At 45.2% G+C, this 22938-nt stretch overlaps 1 protein-coding gene across 1 annotated transcript; it reads right to left on the bottom strand.

Moving 5' to 3' along the window:
* Window positions 1–14149: 14149 nt before the first annotated feature.
* Window positions 14150–21517, bottom strand: LOC135912807 (uncharacterized). Its single transcript, XM_070524584.1, has 6 exons — window positions 21480–21517; window positions 21095–21300; window positions 20440–20553; window positions 19363–19458; window positions 17633–17755; window positions 14150–14821 (listed from the first exon to the last, which is right to left on the bottom strand). The coding sequence occupies exons 1-6, from the start codon at window positions 21515–21517 to the stop codon at window positions 14517–14519; spliced, it is 882 nt and encodes a 293-aa protein (XP_070380685.1). The 3' UTR covers window positions 14150–14516.
* Window positions 21518–22938: the final 1421 nt, after the last annotated feature.

Raw genomic sequence — 22938 nt, 5'->3', positions numbered from 1 at the left:
CGGCACACACAGAAGAGAAACACACTACAGAGCGCTACTTGCACCTGTCATTTTATTCCCTTGTCAATGGAATAAATGGGGCAAGATACTGGGGCAAGGTGGGGTAGCGACTAAAAACAAATAAACAAAAAAAATTTACAAACATGGCCCTCTACCAATGCCAAGCCGGCTTTGTCATGTGATAATTTTTTCTGCAGTCAATGTCCCAATAAAGGAACCAGGATACAAAATTTCAGATTAGCGCGTGAGGAAATCTATTTCCTTTGCACTAAGGGAGGCTGATGGCATGCTCACGCACATACTTCCCAAACGCACAATCCCAGCAGCTTTGATTATCTCTTGCGTCATTTGGCTGCCATCTTTGCTCACAATCTTGCATTTCTTAAAGAATGGCCGACATCCGCAGTCTCTACAATGTATCCCAAGGTGTCCGGCTACTGCTTTTGAAAAGTTATAATCATGCTCTTTTAATCTTTCATTCAAAACCAGTCGCCAGACACCTTGGGATACATTGTAGAGATTGCAGATGTCGGCCATTCTTTAAGAAATGCAAGATTGTGAGCAAAGATGGCAGCCAAATGACACAAGAGATAAAGCCGCTGAGAGTGCGCGTTTGGGAAGTATGTGCGTGAGCATGCCATCAGCCTCCTCTAGTACAAAGGAAATAGATTTCCTGACTCACTAATCTGGAATTTTGTATCCTGGTTCCTTTATTGGGATGTTGACTACAGAAAAAATTACCAGATGACAAAGCCGGCTTGGCATTGGTAGATGACCATGTTTGTAATTTTTTTTTTTTAGTCGCTACCCCCCATCCCCCTAGTATCTTCCTGCATTTATTCCATTGACAGGGGAATAAAACAATAGTTACAACTAGCGCTCTGCAGTGTGTGTCATCCTTTGCGCTGATGGTCTGTTTGCTTTATGTGGAGCGGTCCTGCAAAGTCTAGTCTAGTTCACACCTTGAGTCATAGAGAGCCAAGACAGGTTGTGAAGTCAAGGCTTTCTTAATTTGTTGAAAAGCCTGCTTTTGAGTGGCATCCCAAATGAAATGCAAGTTGGATTTATGCAAGCGCTCCATCAGCGGGTGTGTGGTGTCACAGAAGTTTGGAATGAACCAATGCGAAGTCGGTCCTCCTCTGAAAGTGCTTGAGCGCTATCATTTCATGTCATTTTAGCGATAGCTTCCATGTCCACGGAGTTGTTGCGCCGTCTGTGATCGCTCCCAGGAAGCTTGTACTTTCCGGAGATGTGCTTAAAGGGACACTAAAGGTTACCAGAAAGTCAAGTTAAAGTGGTAGAGCAATGTTCTAGAATGTCTAAGGCATCACTATAATGGCGAACAGAGCTTTAGTAACCGAGAAATTGAGGTAAATGCATGACACGATTTGAGACTCCCAGCGACATTCCGGTACTAGCCCGATGACGAAAGCACTCCTCATAATTTGTGTTACTAATACTCAACTACTCGTATTAAAAATATTTCATTCGATTATAAGACGGAAGAAAATGCTACTTGTCTACGTCTATTCGATTCTAAGAAAAAAATAACATTTTGACGGCCTTCAGTAGTATGGGTGGTCGAAAGGTTTCGTTTTCGCTCGACTCTGTGCCGCGCACGCTTTGGAGTTTCAGTAGTTTCGTTATCGCGTCATGCTGTGTGGGTTCTGCTGGCTCGCGAAACTTTCATTTGGAACAAGCAGCGAGAATGCCACGTCCATGTGATGTCGTGGGAAGCCTTCGTTGCTTTCCCGCTCTGGAGAGCCGGTGTCGAGGCCGCCGTTGTAATACGCAACGACGCCGGCAGCGCGAGCCCTCAGCAGCACGTCGCGCTCGTCTGTGCTCAAATCGAAGTTGAGCACAGCATCGCGAGACAATCTGTTGTTGTCAGGGTCCATCGCGACGAGCGTCGAAGTTTGCATCATAGAATGAAGTACCAGCTTATGGTGGCGCATTTCTCCTTCCGCCAGCCACCGTACTCCTGCTTTCGCTCTGCTGTCGGCTCTGTCTTGGCTCTGTTTCTGGCCGCGCATTTGCGTTTTGCGCAGAAAAGCCGTAGCGCCGTCTGCGGACACGATGCCGTTCTACTTACCGACGGCGCAACGTCACTAAGAGACCATGATGTCAGTACTCCTCCATCGGAGGGTGGGCGATTTGAACTGCGCTAGAGGTACGCGGACGCTTCAGAACGTATTTTCTCTTAAAATAAGTCTCTCCTTGGAATGAAACAAGCGTTTCGAGGTTTCTGGGATAGTATTTCAACAGTCCACGTTGACTTAATAGTAACCTTTAGTGTCCCTTTAATTGCAGATGATGAAGCATGCGTGATGATCAGCATACAGTGGTGAAACGTCCCTTTTTGCAGCACTTTTGATGCTGGACTCTTATTTGGGGTGTGTTCCTTGTCTACCGCACCAGTGACAGGAATGCTAGTCTGAGGTTGCTCAACTGTTTTGCGTTTCCTGTCGACACGTCGCGTTGGCCGAGCTGTATGCAGAGATCGATGGTTTCCAATGAGCCGGCAGCATGAATGTGCGGTTGCTGCTTAAGGACTTCCTCAAACTGCTTGCCACAAAGTACTACATTCTTCAATGTGAGGTCTTGTTCAAGCTGTAGTTGTGTCACGTTCCGATAGCATTTTAACCAGCTTACTAAGGCAAGTGAGAGCTGTATCACAGTTATCTCTGAATAAATGCTTGCCCTCTTCCCACAGTAGCGCGACAATACATTTGCCATTAGATTTGCTGTTAGTCTCATCAAATCCCTTCAGTGACTTGTAAGTGATTGAGTCGCTTTGCTGAGCGCTACCCATTGCTTTGAGTCAGTCACCAAAAGAACTGCAAAATCTCTAACTTTTCGTGATCAGAAAGACTTGTCACTTACAGTGCACAGACCATCAAGTTTGTATTGCGTTCGATGAATGCTTTGCTTTGACTTGGTCCTTGGAGTGTACATCCAAAGGTGGAATTTGCTGCGATTAATCCTCGGATATCTGTGCTCCATTCAAGTTCTCCAGTCAATACCTTCCAGAGATGTTCTGACCCGATGACGAAACAAAGTCCAGATTTGGCATTTGCTTCAAAGAAACGCTGCTTATCTGCAAGAAATTTGCCTTTAAGTCTTAGTTGTCCCGCAAAGTTGTTGTCGATGGATGGTGCAGAAACATAGTGGCATATGGCACCATGATTGCTTGCACTGTGCAGACTTAGGCATTGTACTAGTTACGCAAAGCAACTTTCTCGATTCTACGCCTTTCAGTGCCTGATGGAGTGCTGAAACGCACGGACCTGTGTTGAAAGCGATTCTTGTCTCACCAACAACCTTCGGTCGTAACCTTTTTGCGAGACTAAGTGAGCTTTACATGACAAGATCTTGACTGGTGAACTCGTGACATACATCTGAAGCAACAATTGTCCTAAACTAGCTGTTCCTTTTTCTCAGCCAGAGAGAGCTTAGCATCACAGGTTCGTGTGGAATGGTTCTTTGATTAGCAGAAGAAATGCACTTCTCACCGAAGGCGCATTATGCAAAAGTGGTGCTGCGGTCTCGTGACTTTTCGATGTATGTACACCTTTCGAACGCATGCCGCTTATGTGAAGCACTTCACCTGGCTTTCTAATTCTACCCTGGGAAAGTTGAGCAGCTCTTTCAACTTGGCTGCTACCATTTGTCACGAAACATTTCCCAGAGGGTTGGCAATGCTAATTCCCCTTAACGCCTCTCTGCACTTCTCTTGCACAAGATCAAGTACATGTTACATGACAAGGCGTTCCACATGACATCTGCCAGCATTTCCGAAAAACTAGGGCTGGTAGGTTCAATGCAGTAAGGCAATGAATATGCAGTTACGTGGCATCATACAACTTCTGGAGACCTTGCATCGTGTTCCCGACATGACATGCGGAAAGTTTCTTGGGTTGACAAATGACACTGTTCAGTCTTCTTTTGTTCACCGAACCTTTACGTAAGAAACTCGACGGCATCCACATAACATTCTGTGGTCAGTAAACCAGCAATCGACGCTGCTGCCTTATCTACAAGGTAATTTCACAAGTAGTGGAACTTGGTCTTGTGCAATAGTGTCGCACTGCGTTGGACAGTTTTCTTCAGACTGTTCCCAAAGTTCTGCTAATTGAGGAATGTCCTCTAAAAATGGGAATGCTAAGCTTAAAAGCAGTCGTAATCCTAAATGCGACAATGCCATGTAAGTTGCGGCCAGATAAGGCTGAGCAGAAACTGCACTGCGGGTCACATTCAAGTCGTTCCAAAGTGGCGGTCTGGCAGAGCAATTCAGCCAGCATACCATGACCTGATTGTCGTAATCTGCTGCAGTGCTGTATTCTGCCTCAAGCTCGTCAGGATTGTGCCCTTGAATACTGGCTTTAAGACTTGAATTTCAAGATTGCTGCAACTCAGGCAGTCAAGAATACGTGTGAGATTGGCAATGTCAGTGTTGCAGTTGTTGAGTAGCACTTGGATCCCCCTGCAGCTTCTTGCTGTTCTGGGCATGTCATGCTGCCCGCTTGTTCTTTAGATGGTCCATCATTGAAACTCTTCAGCTGTGAGTACACAGGCATCCGGCTTCCTTGGTGATGCTTGGGAGCGTTCGTCGGTCTCTTGATCCTCTCACCCGCAGCATGAAGTGGTCGAGTATAAGGTCCCTTGAATCGTGTGAAGGAACATAGTGTTGTGCATGGGGTATTCGGCCTCGAAAATATAAGGAAACTGAGCTGACACAAGAAGTCAGACACCGAGCCATTTTCCTTTGCATTTACAACGCCCTTTTTTTTTACCCACATGTTTAGTTGGTGCACAATTATTCTTTTTCTACAAAAATAGAACAGTGATATTATTAGAGAGGTTTAGCTTGTCTGGTATTCGGGTAAACACAGGTGGACGGAGTGTTGGCGAGGAGGCAGAAACGTGCGCGGCCTGCATGGTGTAGCCACCTGGTAGCGCAGAGCTCGAACAGATGAAAATGGCTAATATTGCAGCAACCAAGTGTATTTAACATTGTTGCGGGTGTAAATTTTTGGCAGCAACACGGTTATACCAGTGCCCAAAATTTACACCAACAGCGAAGTGGAATACACTTGCTTAAGGCAATATTAGCTGTTTTGTCTGTTTGAGCTCTGCACCGTCCAGGCCGCTCACGTTTACGCCTCCGCCCTACTGCATTTACCCAAATACCGGACAAGCTAAACCTCTCTATTCTCACATTGTGCGAACTTTTTTTTTCGCGACTCAAATTTATGAAATTCCTAGCTTCCATATTGAATTTACCACAGCAGTAAATTGTGCGCACATAAACAAGGAATGTGTTTCGTTCCCCACTTTTGAATTAGTTGCAAATTTCAGTCACTACAACATAATACAGTAAAAGCTCGTTAATTCGAACCGCAAGGGGAAGCCGCTTCAGTTCGAATTAACGAAAGTTCGAACTAACGAAAGTGAAGGAGAGCAACAGTACATTGCGATTTGGAAGCAGTAGGGCATGTCAGAAATTTGGCGTGTCAAAAAGTGATGGCGTGTGCCGGCACACGCCATCTTGAAGTCGAAGCTCTGGGTCCGACTGTGCCAAACTACCGATGTCCACCGAAACGAACGTTAGCCGAGGCTTAACACCATCACAATGAATCGCGATGGCCGATACCTCCAAAGCTGAAAACAGACGTGCACAACCGATGAAGACTGCCGAGACAAAGACGCTGAAAATGTGAAGGTGGCGAAGGCCCTGATTCGTTGGTTCTTGATTGCAAGCGCAGCTGCGACGTACTTGATTCGCTGTGTTACGATGGCGCTTGCCGTGCCATCTCGGCACAACATTAGCAGCTGTACAAGATTTGCAGAGCCTCCGCAATTCGCAACGGGCATGACGTCTCGGAGGTTACGTAGAACGGAGAGGCGGCAGCCGCCGCTGCCTTCTGGCTGACCCCGCGTCGGTTAGATTTTTTTCCGATTTTGCCTTCTCTCGCCGTTCTCTACGTTTCGGAGGCAATACAGCCTCGTGTGTAGGCAGTAGGCGCGTTTCTCTGGCCGTGTGCCAGGCGAGCGTAGTTCGAATTATCCGTGAGGGAACCTTCTCGCGTTCGAATTAACGGACTTTTTTATACATACACTTCTGTGGAGCTTGGCCAGACCAAATCGTACAGTTTGAATTATCCATAAATTCGAATTATTGAAGTTCGAATTAACGAGCTTTCACTGTATTCCTTTATTCTGACTGGGTATGATCACACAATAGTTTTCACAAATGAATGACTGCTGCAGTATATTTGTAAATTTGAAAACGTAACGTGCCTGCCATTGTTGCATTGCTCGCATGTTAAATGATGCGAATTTCTTTTATTGACCCTTTTCATGGCAGTCCCGTGGCCGCTGCCATGTTTTGATCATGTGGCGACGCATCTATTGCTTGCCTCAACTGCGTCCGTTGCCTCCACGTTTACAGTGGGTGTGTATGACGCTGGTGTGGCTTAGCAAACCTCTTTTTTGGAAGGTGTCATAGATGGTGACTGGGTGGATGACACGAAGCTTTGACTCCAGTTTCGGAGAACATGTAAAAATGCTTAGGAAGTTGATTATGTTATGTCCAAACAGCGTATATGGTGCTTGTGTTAAAAGCAAGGCTAAATACATATTCCAAGCTATCCAAACTTTCTGTACATGAATTGAATCAGGATTACTGTTTTGCTCTTCGTTCATTATATGGCAAATGTTTGAAGCAGCGACTTGTCACATTTCTGACTCAAATTTCTTTGGTGCGGTCACCATCTGATTATTTCTGCCTAAACACTTCTGGGTGTGCTCACTTCCGATAAATTTGTTCTTGCTGCGCGCGAGGCTTGAAACGTGGCTGTTTTGTACATTGTAATGTCTTGTAGCAAAGGTGTCTTATTGCTAGCAGCTCGCTTACTCTTGTGGATCGTCACAAAGCATTCGGCTTCGACCATTCGTGTGTTATAATTGTTATAATTGCAGTCCCTTATTTACTGTGCGTGTATGGCATGCATATTCAAGTGTGCGCCCATTCACTTATTAACACGTTGGCAATAGAGGGTGTAAGATTGCGTGCCAGTTGGGGTAGATGTTTGTAGATACTGTGCAGGAACGTACTATGACATGAAGCGGCGCTACTCCCTTTGTCTGTGTTTAGCGAGCGATACTGACTCTTGCCGACATCCCAGGGCTGAAGCACTTTCTTTGAAGGTTAGCGATACAACGCTGGTTGATGACCAAATTTCTGTATCCCCAAAGAAAGCCGTACATCTTGAAGTGCCGGTAACATGTGCGGACAATTGCAACAACAGTCCACTAATTTCGCTGCACAGATTCATTCCATTCCTTAGTATGCCAGCCACCACTTTTACAGCCAACTACTGCACGTCTTCAATCCACATGATTGGAGCACAGTGCACTAGCGAAGACTCAGTTCTATTTCCAACAGCTGATTGTACAGAAGCAAGGTGGAAGCGGTAATGGTTTCATATTCGTGTGCTGTCTCTGAGGAGACGTGCGGTGCGCCATCTCATTTCTCTACAACAAACTGCTCCATGAAAAGTGTCAGTATGTTCGTTTACCATACATATTGTGACACGCTGACGAAGATGATGATGTCAGCTTGGTCGGAAGACGACGATGCTGTGGACATCGCGTGCTGTCTACCATCTTGTCAGCCGCTACAATTATTGTAAATATCCCGTAAATATATGTCTCACTGTTTTTAACCCCGTAATGTTTTTGGTGGAGGTTGCGGGATCATTATCAAGACGGATTTATGCAGCAGGCGCTCCTTGGCTGCATCTACAATGCCAGCACAAGGTGAGGATGCTTCGGGCCCGTTGGCACCCATGCCCACAGTCATTCTAGCACAACCCCGCGACCCAGGAACCTCTTCTGGCACCGACGACAGTGATGTTAAAGACTGGCTTCACCTAATGAGCGGGTGAGCTCCAGCAACCACTGGGATCAAACCATCATGCTCGCTAATTTGATATTTTACCTCACGGGCACGGCACGCGTCTGGTTTCAGACCCACAAGGAGGAACTTACCAGGTGGGACATTTGTAAACAGAAGCTGAAAGATTTGTTTGGCAAGCCTGCTGGAGGTCAGCGCGCCGCCCAAAAAGACCTCGCTTCGCGTGTCTAGACGTGCTGTGAATCCTACTTCACGTGCATCCAGGACGTGGTTGCTCTGTGCTGCAAAGTGGATCCGAAGATGTCCGAACCTCATAAAGTTGCACATGTCATTAAGGGCATAGCAGATGATGCCTTCCACCTCCTTGTTTTCAAGAATTCTTCCACTGTGCAAGCCGTTATTACCGAATGCCGGCGGTTTGAAGAAGCCAAGAGTCGCCATATTGCCCAGCCATTTCCCTGCCTTCCCAACACGGCTGCTACGTCCACCTGCAAAGACCTCCGCAGTCCACCCACGTCTGATCGCGCTGATGACGTCCTACATGTCATCCGACGTGAAATAGAAGCCGCATCTCCTGTCACAACCCCAACCCATGGCCCCGAGAATTGCCAAGCGACCTTCTCACTGATACAGTCCATCGTGTGCCAGGAATTGGCAAACATTGGCTTGACCAACGTCTGCTCAGTTAATCGACCTGACTACACTCCGTCCAGCACTGTCGTACGCACCCGCAGCCTGAATGCCCGCCCCTATTTGTACGGCAGCCAATTCACAGTCATCACTGATAACAACACTCTGTGTTGGCTTTTGTCCCTGAAAGATCCTCCGGGCGCCTTGGCTGCTGGGCTCTGCGCCTTCAAGAATACTATTCAGTTGTATACAAGACCGGCCGGTTACATCAATATGCGGACTGCTTGTCGCGCCATCCTGTCGACCCTCCCGACGTTTCTGCAGCTGGCATACCTATCACCATTCTCTCTCTGGCTGCTTTTCGCGATATTGGAGCCGAACAACATCGGGACGCCTCCTTACAAGACCTTATTCAACGGCTTACTTCAACGACGCCCGATCCTTCCTTTCGCATGTTTGAACTCCAAGATGGTATATTGTACCACACTCTAACATGCGCCCGGACGGCCCTGCCCGACTCTTCGTTGTGCCCGAGCATCTGCGTCAGACTGTTCTCGCCCAGTTTCATGATGTCCTGACTGCCGGTCACCTGGGCGTGTCACGGACCTATGACCGCGTTCGTCGGTGCTTCTATTGGCCTGGTCTATACCATGACGTCTGCCATTATGTTGCTGCGTGTGACCTTTGTCAACGACGAAAAAAAGCCGACCACACTCTGCTGGTCGTCTTCAACCACTTGACGTACCATCAGAACCATTCTTCCGTGTAGGTGTTCATCTTGTAGGCCCTGTTCCTACGCCTGATTCGGGAAACAAGTAGATTGCTGTAGCAACAGACTACGCCACCCGATATGAAATCACATTGGCTCTTCCGACAAGCTGTGCAACCGATGTCACCGACTTCCTCCTAGAGAATGTTGTCCTTCACCACGGCGCCCCTCGACAGCTCCTCACTTACCGCAGCTGCTACTTTCTTTCTAAAGTTGTCAACGACATTCTGCACTTGTGCGCGACTAAACACAAACTTGCTACTGCTTACCATCCACAAACGAACGGTATAACCGAGCGCCTTAACCGCACCCTTACTGACATGTTGTCCATGTATGTATCCGCTGACCATCGCGACTGGGACGTTGCGCTGCCGTTCGTTACCTTCGCGTATAATTTGTCACGCCATGATACCGCCGGCTTCTGTCCATTCTTCCTCTTGTTTGGCCGCGACCCTACGCTATCTTTCGACACCATCCTGCCTGCTAGCCTGAATTCCACGTCCGAGTACGCCCGTGAAGCCATACTCAAAGCTCAAGAAGCACGCCATATTGCCCGACATCGACTTGTAGAGTCGCAGGACAATCAGCGGCTCTTATATGACGCCCGCCATCGTGACGTCCATTACACACCGGGCACCCTGGTTCTCCTTTGGTCGCAGTCGCGACGCATTGGTCTCTCTGAGAAGTTACTTTCACGCTATTCTGGCTCTTACCGTGTCTTGCATGAAGTAACTGATGTCATGTACAAAATCACCCCTCTTGAGCCAACCGTGGCTCAGCATCGCTCCGACGTGCTCCACGTCACGCGTCTTAAGTTGTAAATAACGTCTGACTGCTTTTAACCCCGTAACAGTATGTACAATTTTTTCTTTGTTGTTTGTGTATGATGTACTTCGGCATGTATAGCATGAGACCCTTTGCGTGTCATGTTTTTTAGTGTTACTCTGTTTACTGTGTGGCTTTTCTTTGGACGTTTGTTTTGTGCATTGCCTGTGTTTCTGGACCTGGTGAAGCTGCTAAAAAGCAGCTTTTGGTCCAGAAACCTTTGTCTCAAATGAAAATAAAGCTAAATTGAATTTATGTGAGTGAATGTTGGCAAGTTACTGAAACATTCATAATCTGCAACACAAAAGTAGCAAGAAAGTTCTGAATGTTGTATGTTGCTTGTATTGTGTCCACAGAAATTGATTAGAATTAAGGTTCACACGCGTGTTAACACAGAGAAGGCTGCATAGTAACATGTTGATCTGTAGAGGAAAATATAACGACTGATTCCAACATGACTTTCGCTAATGAGCTACTTCGTTCGTGCCCCACATGTTAGTACATCTGTGACATGCAAGGACTACAAGTTAGTGTTTTACATGTAGTTGTACAAACTCAAAATGAAGGGAAAAAACAGAACAAGAGATGGACTTCGCATATCATGAAAACAGCCTCCTGGCAACATGGCAGCACGACAACGGACAAGAATACTCAGACAAATATTTTAATAGAGATGTAATTAACAGTAAAAATATTGCACTTCAAACTGCAATGCAGTGTACACTTCACTGCCCTGCCTAAAGAATTGTACCATGATTTGCATGGACAAAGCACTGAACACATGGCACAATAAACAATTATTAAATAAACAGAACAGTTTACAGAATAACAGAACAGAATAACAGTTGATGAACATAAAATTTAACATAAAATGTGACTATTCATTCTCATGGCTTGAAAAACATCACAGCAAAGATATTGTACTTCAACCTGTGCAACACATTGTGCACTTGACTGCCATAACATTCTAACGCAGTGCACCATGATCTGCGTGAACTGAGATTATGAAAAGAGGGGAAAAAAATAAGCAGGGAATGAAAAATTGATGCATCGTGCATTCCGAAGACTAGGCATCCTCAACAAGTGAGCAAAGAACTGAAAACTTGCGATGACTCATAAATAATCTTTAAATAAGCAGAATTACAATAGCGTGGTCGACAAGGAACACGTGAATTCAACATAAAATGTGGCTATTGATTCTCATGGCTTGAAAACATCACAGCAATGATATTGTACCTCAACCTGTGCAAGGTAGTGTACACTTTGCTGCCCTGTGCATGCATTCTCAAAGTTTGCATCATGATCTGTATGAATTGAGACTCAGAAAACAAAATTGAACAAGACATTGGGGCATCGTGCATTCTGAAGACTAGGCATCCTTAACAACATGTCAGCATCCAACAAATTCATTCCGAAATTTCTTTTCTATGAAAACCACCAAAAGCTACGGTACACTGAGGCACTGAAGAGATAAGAAGGCAGAAAAGCAGCGCTTGTTTTGTGCTGCTAAGCTGAGAGCCTCATCTAATGCGTGGCAGTGGTATTATACTGCTGAGAATTCCTGCCTGATTGCCCTGCGCAATGATAAGCACAAAGTTTTCGACTGCGATTTGACAAAATTGTTAAATGATAAACCGAGGAAATTTTGGAAGGTCGTCAACCCTATTGAATCATGTTGTCACTCTAACGAATTCGGAGAAACCACTGGAGATCTCGAATGTGATAACATCTTCAACATCGTTTTTAGCACATATTTGCCTACGCCACCAGCCAGAACTCCGTCTACTATGCCTGCTATCACAATATTTCATGATGAAATTTTATCTTTGTTATATAACACTAATCTTTCTTCACCGACAACCACCATTAATATTAATTGCAAGCTGTTAAAGGGCACCAGACATACCATTACTACATATCTGTGTATTTTCTTTTATCATTCACTCTCTGTAGGTCACATGCCAAATGATTGGAAAGTGCAGTAGGTCGATCCTATCTTCAAATCTGGCAAAAGAAGATTGCCCACTAAAGTACTGCCCTATCTCATTAGAAGTTAAAAAGGCCTTTGCAAGACATAAAACAGGGAAAAGCGGCAGAAGATGGACTACCAGTCGATTTAATCCAATGATAAAGGAGACATAATGCTTGAAAAACTAGCGGCCCTTTATCTGACTGTCTATGGACTTCAAGGGTCCCAGAGAACTGGAGGAATGGCAATATTATACTAATCCACAAAACAAGACATTAAAGAATTGACACATTATAGGCTCATTAGCTTACTTCCGGTATTTTGTAATCGCCAAGATAATCTCCAATTGAATAAGGGCAACACTGGACTTCAGTCAACCAAGGGAACAGGCAGGTTCCATGAAAGGATACTCTACATTGGATCGTATCCATGTCATCAATTACGTTAAATCCGCAGAGCACAATCGGCTTCTCTATATGGCTTTCATAGATTAAGAAAAGGCATTTGATCCCATAGAGATACCAGCAGTCGTAGACGCATTACGTAATCAAGGAGTACAGACCGCTTATGTAAATATCTTGGAAAACATCTACCGAGATTCCACAGCTACCTTATCCTACACAAGTAGGAAGATACCTATAAAGAGTGGGGTCACACAAGGAGACACAATGTCTCCATTGCTATTTTCTGCATGCTTGGAAGAAGTATTCAAGCTATTAAAGTAGGAAGGCTTAGAAGCAAGGATCAATGGTAAATATCTCGTTAACCTTCGATTTGCAGATGACATTGTCCCGTTCAGGAACACTGGGGACGAGTTATAAGAAATGATTTAGGACCTCAACAGAGAAAGTATAAGAGTGGGGCTGAAGATTAATATGCAGAAGACAAAGATGATCATAAATAGTTGGGCAAGGGAACAAGAGTTCAGGATCGCCAGTCAGCCTCTCGAGTCTGTGAAGGAGTATGGTAACCTAGGCCAATTACTCAGGGGACACTGATCATGAGAAGGAAATTCATAGAAGAATAAAAATGGGCTGGAGCGCATTCAGCACGCATTGTCAGATACTGACTGGAAGCTTCCCATTATCATTAAAAAGAAAGGTGTACAATCAGTGCATTCTGCCAGTGCTGACATATGAAGCAGAAACTTGAGACTGACAAAGAAGCTCAAAAACAAGTTAAGGACCGCACAAAGAGCTATGGAATGAAGAATGCTAGGTGTAACGTTAAGAGACAGGAAGAGAGCAAACGGGTAGCCAATACTCTAATTGGCATTAAGACAAAAAATGGAGCTGGGCAGGCCATATAATGAGTTGGTTAGGTAATCGGTGGACCATTAGGGTTACAGAATGGGCACCAAGAGAAAGAAAGCGCAGCCGAGGCCGGCAGAAGACTAGGTGGGGTGATGAAAAGAAATTCGCAGGTGATAGCTGGAATCTATTGGCACAGGACAGGGGTCATTGGAGATCACAGTAAGAAGCCTTTGTCCTGTATTGGACATCAAATAGGCTGATTGATGGTGGTGATTGTCATTAAGTGTCCCGTGCAAAATCATTCAGCATGTCATTTACTCTCATATCGTGGCGTTTCTCGATAAAAATGCTTTTAATTGATCCCAGCGTGGCTTTCAAAAGGGGATTCTTATGCGAGACACAACTGTCCGTTTTCATTCATGATTTGCATGTTAACTTGACACCAACATACAAAGTGATGCCATTTTCTTAGATTATGCAAAAGTGTCTGACAAAGTGGCGCATCAACGATTTCTATTAAAACTAAACCAGTTAAAGCAGTGCACCATGATCTGTACGAACCGACTAACAACAGAAAAAGAAAATAAATATTAAATAAAAATTGGGCCATCGTGCATTCTGAAGACAAGGCATCCTCTATGCATGAGCAAAACATTGAACACTTATGGCAACTCAATAAATCATCGCTAAATAAGCAGAATCAGTGTGGCTGATGAGGAACACATGAATTAAACACAAAACCCGAGCATTCATTCTTATGGCTTAAAAACTCCACAGCAAAGATACTACACTTCAACTTGTGCAAGGTAGTGTACCCTTCACTGTCCCATCAGAGCATGCTAAAACAGTGCGCTAAAGTGAAAACACTGTGTACTTAAATTTAGGTACACGTTAAAAAATCCCAGGTGGTGCAACTTTCGGGAGTCCCACACTACGGCGTGCCTCACTATCAAATATTGGTTCTGGCACGTAAAACCCCCTAATTTAATTGTTTTAAAATAGTGCACCATGATCTGTATGTACCGAGATTAAGAAAAGAAAGAAAAAGAGCAGTGAACAAGAAATGGGAGCGTCATGCATGTGAATTGAGAGTAAGAAAAGAAAGAAAAAAGAGCACTGAACAAGAAACTGGAGCATCAGGTACGATTAATACTATTTTTGTAGCTTTTCCGTTAAAGCTTTGATCAACTCCAGCTGGGCAGTCTGGTACACTTGGTTGCTCCGCCTTTCCTCAAGAAGTGCAGCCAGCTCAGTTTTTCGCAGCTCAAGCTCCTGCTCCCTCAGCCTCACGTTGTTGTCATGCTGGCGGATGTGGAGCTGCATTTTGTCGTCGTGCTGGCGTATCTGGAGGGCCAGTCTCTCCCGGTCAAGTTCATGACCAAGCATGCGCATTTGCATTTCCTGGTCTGACCGGGCCTCCAGATACGCCAGGGTGGCTTCATTATGCCCTCGTGTGCCTGCACAAATCAAACAAGGGACATAAGAAATGTTATGAAACGTTTCTGAACTTCATGCTTAGAAGCACAAGCAGTGCTTTTTTGAAGGTGACAAATGCAGCATTGAGTACAAGGACACACGTGTGTCTTGTACTCAGGGACACTACAGTAAAAGCTCATTAATGCGACACCCGTTAATTTGAAAATTTGGGTAATTCGGATGGCTCTATTGGTACCGGCCAAAGTGTATGGTAGTCTATGGGCCCAAACCTTCGTTAATTTGTCAGAATTCGGCCCCGCACCGCTTAATTCAGACAAATGCTGACGGTTGCCGCTACACGAAAGTGTGGTAAAGCAGCGCAGCGTCGCCGAATGTCAGTGTCTTCTTTCTTTGCTCCACTGCGCCTTCGATGCCATTTTTCCTTGTGTTGTCAAGTCGGCATCATCTCTTCTTGCGGAGTTGTCTCTTTTCGTTGTGACCATGTTTTGCATGCCACAAGCATCCTGTGCTACGGTGATGGCAACGCCGTCAAAGCGGGAGAAGTACGAAGCCAACAACTTGGCGACTAAGGTGGAAATTTTGCAGGCTTTGAAGAACGGCGAATTGCGACAGCACATGATGACCAAGTACAACGTGAAGCAGAGCACGTTGGGAACGTACGTGAAAATGAACAGATTCTTCAAGCCTTCGAAAGCGATGAGTTTCAAGCATCAAGAAAGCGGTTGCGAACCGCAGCTTTGCTCCAGTAGGTTACTGACTGCTGCAACGCACATCCGTCAGTCTGGCAGGTCCTAACTGTCACTCTGGACCTGCAGAGAATGCTACAATGGATTTTCATAGTAGCCGACGTGAAATTCGCCATTCTCAGGGCGGATTTTCTGCGCCACTTCAGACTGTTAGTCGACGTGCATAAGCGGAAGTTACAGGACCCTGTGTCACAAAGCGATGTAAAAGGCAAGCCTTCAAGACATACGCTGCTCAGCCCTATGCTGATCAAGCCAGCAGGCCCTCTTCGTTTCACTTCCATACTGAGCCAATTTTCTAACCAGACACACCAGCGCCAAGTGGGATCCCCAGTAATACACAATGTGTTTCACCACATCACCACTACTGGACCAACGGTTTACGCTCGACTATGTCGATTGTCGCCCGAGAAACTGGTGGTGGCACGACAGGAATTCGACCATATGTTGGAGTTGGGTATCATCCAACCATCTTCCAGTCCTTGGGCATCTCCCCTTCATATGTTCCCTAAGCAATCATCCGGTGACTGGCGTCCTTGCGGGTACTATCGAGCGCTGAACAGTGTCACAATGCCCGACAGGTACCCCGTGCCACATATTCACGACATACTGGCACCTGCACAACAGATGCATTGATGCCTCGTGTACAGTTCATTAAGGGGTCAACGTGCAACATTGTTCAAGGTACCATTAAAAACAAATAAATGGCCGTACTGAAAAAAAAATAATAGAACAGCCTGATCTGGGTGTACAAACCCCCACCACCCTCTTTCTGTCGCATGCTAAATACAACTCCCCTTTCTGAATGCATCAGAAGCCACATCGGGCCAGTAACTACTGTTTAGCTCACCCAAAAATGTAAAGTAGAAGTTTTAGCGTGGTCGCAGAACGCAGAAACGCTTACTGAAACCATGTATTACAATCGGCCACTAGGCCAATTTTTATGAAATTTGTTGCACTTGAGAGAAAAAAAGTCTAGTGACTGTTGGAAGCGAAACTATGATTTAAGGCCTGAATCTTTTTTTCAAGAACTTAGTAAGTTTGTAAAAAAATAAAAGCACGAAGTTTACAACTTTGTAGCTCTGCACCAAGAACAGATGCGCAGTTCTGTAAGCTATGCCCATTACAGCATTCAAAACAAATTCGACATCAACTTATATTGTGCATGGATTTGCTACACCGTTTATAAGAGTATTGCGAAAGTCCTACTCACATGTTAGTGGTCTATTTCAGAAGCATGCATACTATGTCAACTATGTCCGCTTTAAATGTACAGTTAGATGCAATTCACAGAGTTATAAAATTTTTCTTTACTGTGCTACATTGCCGTAAACTTCACAGTAACCTTTTCAGAAAATTTTGGATTTTGAGCCATTTTTATTTTTAAAATTGACAGCGTAAATAAAAAATTTACTACCAACAGTCATTATATTTAACCTTTTTCTTTGAGATGCAACAAATTTCATCAAATTCGGTGCAATGGTTGCTAATAAAAATGATATCTCATTTTCTGTGGATTTAGATTGAAGCTCCTGAGCTAAACCTTCCTCTTAAGGTCGCAATAGTTAACTACGTGATGATTCTATGTTCCTTGCTTGCTGCATGGCTCGGTCCTGCTCTCCTTCCCAATTTTTTTAGTGACAGCTCCTTGCACAGCATGCAGAAAACCAAACAGTCATGTCATGGAACTGGCCCAATCCTCAATGCATTCACACTAATTTTCAGAATTGTACACTCATACATGAATAACACTTCACACTTGCTACAATGAAAGCAAAAGAAAGCACCACGCAGTTCGCACCCGGTGTAACACTGCAGAACCACAAGCTCAACCATGGTCGGAATATGCAACTATCTGCAAACATGTGCCGAACTGCACAATGCACGAGCCTACGCTATGCACCAATCCAACTGACGAGTTTGCAGTGGCCACCGGAACCGAAGACTGTGGTAACAACAGTGCGCAAAACACACATGAGCGTAACACGAAGCCCTTCACTGCATTCCACTGCACCCTACTGCCAGACTTGGTCAGTAATGCAGACAAGCGCTTGTGACACCAGGTTCTTTGTGAAGAAAGTTATTTACCTCTCAGTGGTGTCCTTCGTACACGAGGGGTCGCTAGTACAGGGGCAGCAGGTGGCAATGGTCTGTTGCTGCTGTTGCCATGCACGGTCCCATGGCAGGTGCCCGTTGCATTTGCAGGAAGCTCTTAAAATGCAAAATTTAATAAAATTAACCTTAATATTGCCTGAGTGTGCATTTAGGAATTCTGTAACATCAGGCAGTACTGGCACTAACTGCAGTAAAGCCGTGCGGAAAATTGGCTTTTCACTTGAATTTCAGACATGCAGTATTCACTGGACTAATGCAGCTTTGCTGAATTGTACATACTACAAACAGTATGACCATATAGGTGTGACAATACTTTTATAGGCAAGGGGACAGTTATATGACATACACCAATAGTGTGTTTAAAAACTACCATCATTACCAATGTGGCCTCACTTGATTATTATTTATGCAAGTGCTGACAGAAAGCATTCGGAATGTGTTAAGCAGGCAGTTGGCAGCATCCAATCAGTTATATTATTGAAGCGTAAAATACTGGCCTTACTATTACTGGCTGCACTGCTAGTACCACAATGTATACAGCGTGTCTGTGGTGCCAGAGGGAAATGAATGAATGAATGTGTGGTTTTTATTGGCGCAAGGGCCAGGTATGGCCAAAGAGTGCCATGCCAGTGTTAGTGATTTCGCAGTGGAGTGATACATTCTATTAAGTTGATGTGACGTGGCTGTAAAGGGGCCTAAAAAATAGTCGCTCTAAAGGCTGTAAAATCTACATGTAGTAAGATTATGGCGATGGCTAACGACGTGTACTATCAGCCTTAAAGTACATTACGAAAATGAAGATATACAAAGCATGTCAGAATCAAATACTGGCCACAGCACTATGGCCTCACCAGAGCCCTTGAGACACAAGGTCCTGGAGGCATGTTATGCAATGCTGCTATCACAGCGGCATCCTCTGAAGAGAGGGAGCACTACGAATGTATGGGACTAATAACATGTAGCACAACACCATTGAAGAAACTGAGGACTGCTTTGGCGTTAAAATGCGGTTCTTTGCCAAGAACCATAGCCGGGTGAAGCGGGATACAATAGCGCTATGCCAGAGGAAAATGTTTCTTTCTCTCAGCTTCGGCTTCCCGACACTCAAGTAAGATGTGGAGGACGGTCACCCTCTCCCAGCATCTACCACAGGTTGAAGGTTCATTTCTAGAAAGTATAAAATTATGGGTCCCAAATGTGTGTCCTATTCTGAGATGACAGAATAGGAAATCTGTTCGTCGTGTTTTTGTTGCAGAGGGCCAAGAACCTAATTGTGGCTTTATCACCTGCAGTTTATTATTTGTTTCTATGTTCCACATGCATTGCCAGTGGTTTCGCAGTTTCCTTCGTAAGAAAGGCTTCGGGTCTGTGACAGGGACAGCAGCGGTAGGATTAACAGCATGTGATGCAATTGATGTGGCCATCTGGTCCGCCAGAACGTTACCCTTGATTCCCCTATGGCTGTGTACACAGCATATAATGATATGATGGTTAGCAAGATAAGCTTTACACAGCTCGGAACAGAGCTAAATAAGTACGGGATTTTTATGCTTACAGATTGACAACAAGGCTTTCACGACACTTAGGGAGTCTGTATACACAACTGCTTGTATATACATACAAGCAGTTGTATATACAGTATATATATACTGTATATACCTTATTTATGGTGCAAGAGGGAGTGAAACGAATAAGATAGTTACCTTGCAATGGCAAACGGCCGTCATTGCCATCTGTGCCCACTGGTGACCTCTGTGCGGGGTTTTCGCGTGTGCAGTCACTGGGACTTGCCGGCTGCCCTTGAGGTGTAAAAAAATGGAGTATAAGATTTGCACATGAATCAGGTCATTGACAAATCTGCACAGTACAATCGAACTCTCTATGTGGCTTCCATAGATTCAGGAATATAATTGATGTTATTTGTTTCTATGGTTTAGTGTTTTAACATTTTAATGTTATCTGCACGTTTAAGCGTCTAAAAAAATTGTTCCCCGATATTTCAGAAGTCCTAAATCTGCCACTCACATCAGCAGTTTTATGTTACTGACTGACAGCTCATAATTGCAGTGTCTGGCAATATTTTCTTATTTATGCAGGACTACCGTATTTATTTCAATATAGGTCACCCTTTATTTTCTGGAATGGTATGCAAAATGACCTATTGCCTCATACTCATTGCATCAAATTTTGATCTACATTCATGAAAAAGCTAACAATATTCATGAGCTAATGGAGTTCCTTCGACGCGCAGGCCATAAAGTCAGTCTGGAGATTATCCAGACTAGCTTCAAGAAATGCTGCTATCCAACGAACTCGGAACACAGTATGAGCAAATGCACTGTTCTGTGGAAATCAGCAATGTGGGGGAAGTTTCATGAAAGGAAAGAATTGTGTTATCCATCTGAAAGTAGCCTACAGCGACTAGGAAACCCCCCCCCCTCCCTTTTTTTTTCTTTAAAGAAAGCTGCACAGTTCCAAGAAAATTAATCCTGGCCTTGGGATTCAATCTGGGACTAATGCCTTTCCAGGAGAGTTCCTCCACTGACTGAGCTAACCAGAAGACAAGATGAGGAAGAATTAATTGAGAATTCAAAGCACCAGGATACTGATAGAGTAAACGAGTTCTGCAGAAACCCACGAAGTGGCGCCTATTATATGAGCACATTAACAATGTCTTCCTCAAGACAACAGGTAACAGATTACTTGAAGAATCGAGTACAAGCAGCACTATTTTACTGAGCTTTCATCATATGCACTGAGAATAAGGTACTTTTACATACGACAACATGGCTCAGGCTCAGGCGATGCAGGCCATCCGCTTGAGGCCCACCTGCCCGGGTCATCAGGCTCCTCTTCTGGCTCCGGTACGAATATGTGTGCGTCGCTGTTCTCCCCTACAGATAGAAAAGAGCATAAAATTTCATGAAATTTAAAACAAAACCAGTAGCTTTGCTAACACTTAGGGCAGGTTCCTTGTACTGGTTCCTAACAGTTCAGTCATATGGAGGCGCGTGTGGTGAAATGTTTGCCTAAAGAATTTGTGGGAGAAAACTGCACTTTCAAGAGGAAGCAGCAGCACAGTTCTACATGATTTACACATTTTAAAATGCAGTCCCATAAAAAATAGCAGGCTTGAGGCATTATTATTATGGTAATTACAGTAATTACTTGGCTCTCATGATTCAAAACTGCAACTACACGGCTAAATAAAATGAACATGGTTTGCATACTTGAATGCAATCTTTCAGGAAGCCATACAGCGACCAATCTTAGGTGTGAAATGAATAAAGATAGCAATACATATGGTATGGCACAAGGGCATGAAGCATTGTATTTAGCAATCAAGTTAAGTGCTAACATCTCAACTCATGCACGTCACCCCCCCCCCTCCCCCAAAGAAGAATAAAAGAAAAAGTGAAGTAACAAGTCTCCTACCACAATCGGTGAAGCTGTCCACGGCAGCTGTCTTGCGGGTGCTGGGCTGGCGCTCCTTTGCCCGTGCGGCGCTCGCAGCAGCGTTTTTAGTGCCGCGGTGGCTCCGCACCGCTGACCTTGGCGGGCGGTAACTGCACTCGCGTGCCAGGTCTGCGACCTGCTGTAGCAGCCTGTGCACAGCCTCGTACTCTTCCTCCGTCCCTGATCTAGAAAAGCAAACAGGCGCGTTTAGAAAATTTGGCCGAAACGTGTTAGCTTAGGATATCGACGAGTAATAAACGTCTGCAACACTTACTTTTTCCTGTTTTTGATGTCGTCGCGCAAGAACTGTGCGAGGAGAAGGTCAAGCCGTTCTCTCACGCTGCGGATATTGCGAACCACTTACGTGAGTTCGCGAAGTATATCCGTGATCTTCACCCACATCGTGGGGTCTTCAAACGGGTTGTGTGCCAACACTTCTTGTAGAATGATAATATCATCGCTCGGCAAGAATCGCCTGCGCGAGCGAACGCCGGGAGCGACAGCCATCTTGTAGTTCTTTGTTTTGTTTTTTTGGCTTGTCTTGACTCGGCTTATTCGGTCGTCGGTGTAGAAAAATCTGGCCACCTGGGTCGGAGCGGACGGTACCGGGATCCGGCAATCCGGTAACGCAATACGGTATCCGGTAAAGTCATGCGCATGCGCAGTTCGCACCCGGTAAAACGCCCCAACGCTAACGGGGCGGCTTTCCGGACAAGCTAAACCTCTCTAATAATAATTCACAAAAAACGTACATTACGCAGACTACAAAGCGCTACGCTATAAAAAGCTGCTGGCATAAATACCTGCACAAGCTTTACAAAGCTGTTTTGTATCTGTGCCTCTATGTAAATGCTTTGGAAAGTGTCTGCTGCTCATTCCGCAGTTTCGACTGAAGAAAAAGTGTGGAGTAGTCAATGGAAGCATACTGCTGCTAGGTGAACCAAGTCGTGATCCCTTCATTGAACCCGTATCCCCAAGTGTGCCGCCGGCCTCTTCTCCATGATGTCACTCGCCGAGCACTCAGGCCTTCTAGTCTAGGAGGTCCGTCCTGCACTCAGTCTCTCTCTCTCAGCGAGCGCGATAGCAGGCTGACGCCATCGAAGCATCGTGCAACCAACGGTACAACCCAGTTCGAAGATGGCGCCGACAAAGCACAAAGCTGTGTCCCTTGACACGAAGATGGACATTTTGCAAGACTCTTGACGCGGCTTCAAGGTGAGTGCCCTCGTGAGGAAGTATGTGCTCGCCCAGTCGACGTTATCAACCATCTTGAAAGCCGGGAGCACCGCGATTGTGAAGGCTGCTCGAGTTCGACAGTATAATTGAAGGCCAAGGAAGAAAAGTAGTGTTGCTACTTGACAACTGTAGCGCACACAGCGTTAGCCCGAAGCTATCATCTGTCGAATTGATGTTTCTGCCTCCGAACACTACAACAGGCCTGCAGCCGTTGGACGCCGGCGTGATCATCAACTTATTGGCGGCGCATGCTGGAGTGGCTAATTTTAGCCATTGACCACGCAGCTCCTGGCACGTTAGGTCATGCATATGGGCCCCCTGACATGAAGGTCAGCCTTTTGAAAGCCGTGCGCTTCGTTTATGGTGTGTGGTATGAAGTAAAGCAGTCTGGAGCATCTAGTGCAACTAAAGGAGCACAAAACCGCAAACAAAAGGGACGACATTGCATATTTCGTGCTGAGAACTGATGCGCGCCTGCGGGCACTGCCAATTCATGTAGCGCAAGACCTGATGCACCTGAGGGAGTCCATGATATATCAGGCAGAAGTGGAAAATAGGAACACCAGCAATTGAAAGGAACATTTCCT

This window comes from Dermacentor albipictus, chromosome 8 (assembly GCF_038994185.2).
Source record: "Dermacentor albipictus isolate Rhodes 1998 colony chromosome 8, USDA_Dalb.pri_finalv2, whole genome shotgun sequence".
NCBI lineage: Eukaryota > Metazoa > Arthropoda > Arachnida > Ixodida > Ixodidae > Dermacentor > Dermacentor albipictus.
This window is presented reverse-complemented; position numbering and strand designations above follow the sequence as displayed.

Bases quoted from the DNA above. Each gene is read 5' to 3' on its own strand.
- LOC135912807 (XM_070524584.1), bottom strand. From the start codon at position 21,517: ATGTGGGTGAAGATCACGGATATACTTCGCGAACTCAC. The intron at 21,301-21,479 runs GTAAGTGGTTCG...TTGCTTTTCTAG, and splicing joins GATATACTTCGCGAACTCAC to ATCAGGGACGGAGGAAGAGT. The intron at 20,554-21,094 runs GTAGGAGACTTG...TTCTATCTGTAG, and splicing joins GGACAGCTTCACCGATTGTG to GGGAGAACAGCGACGCACAC.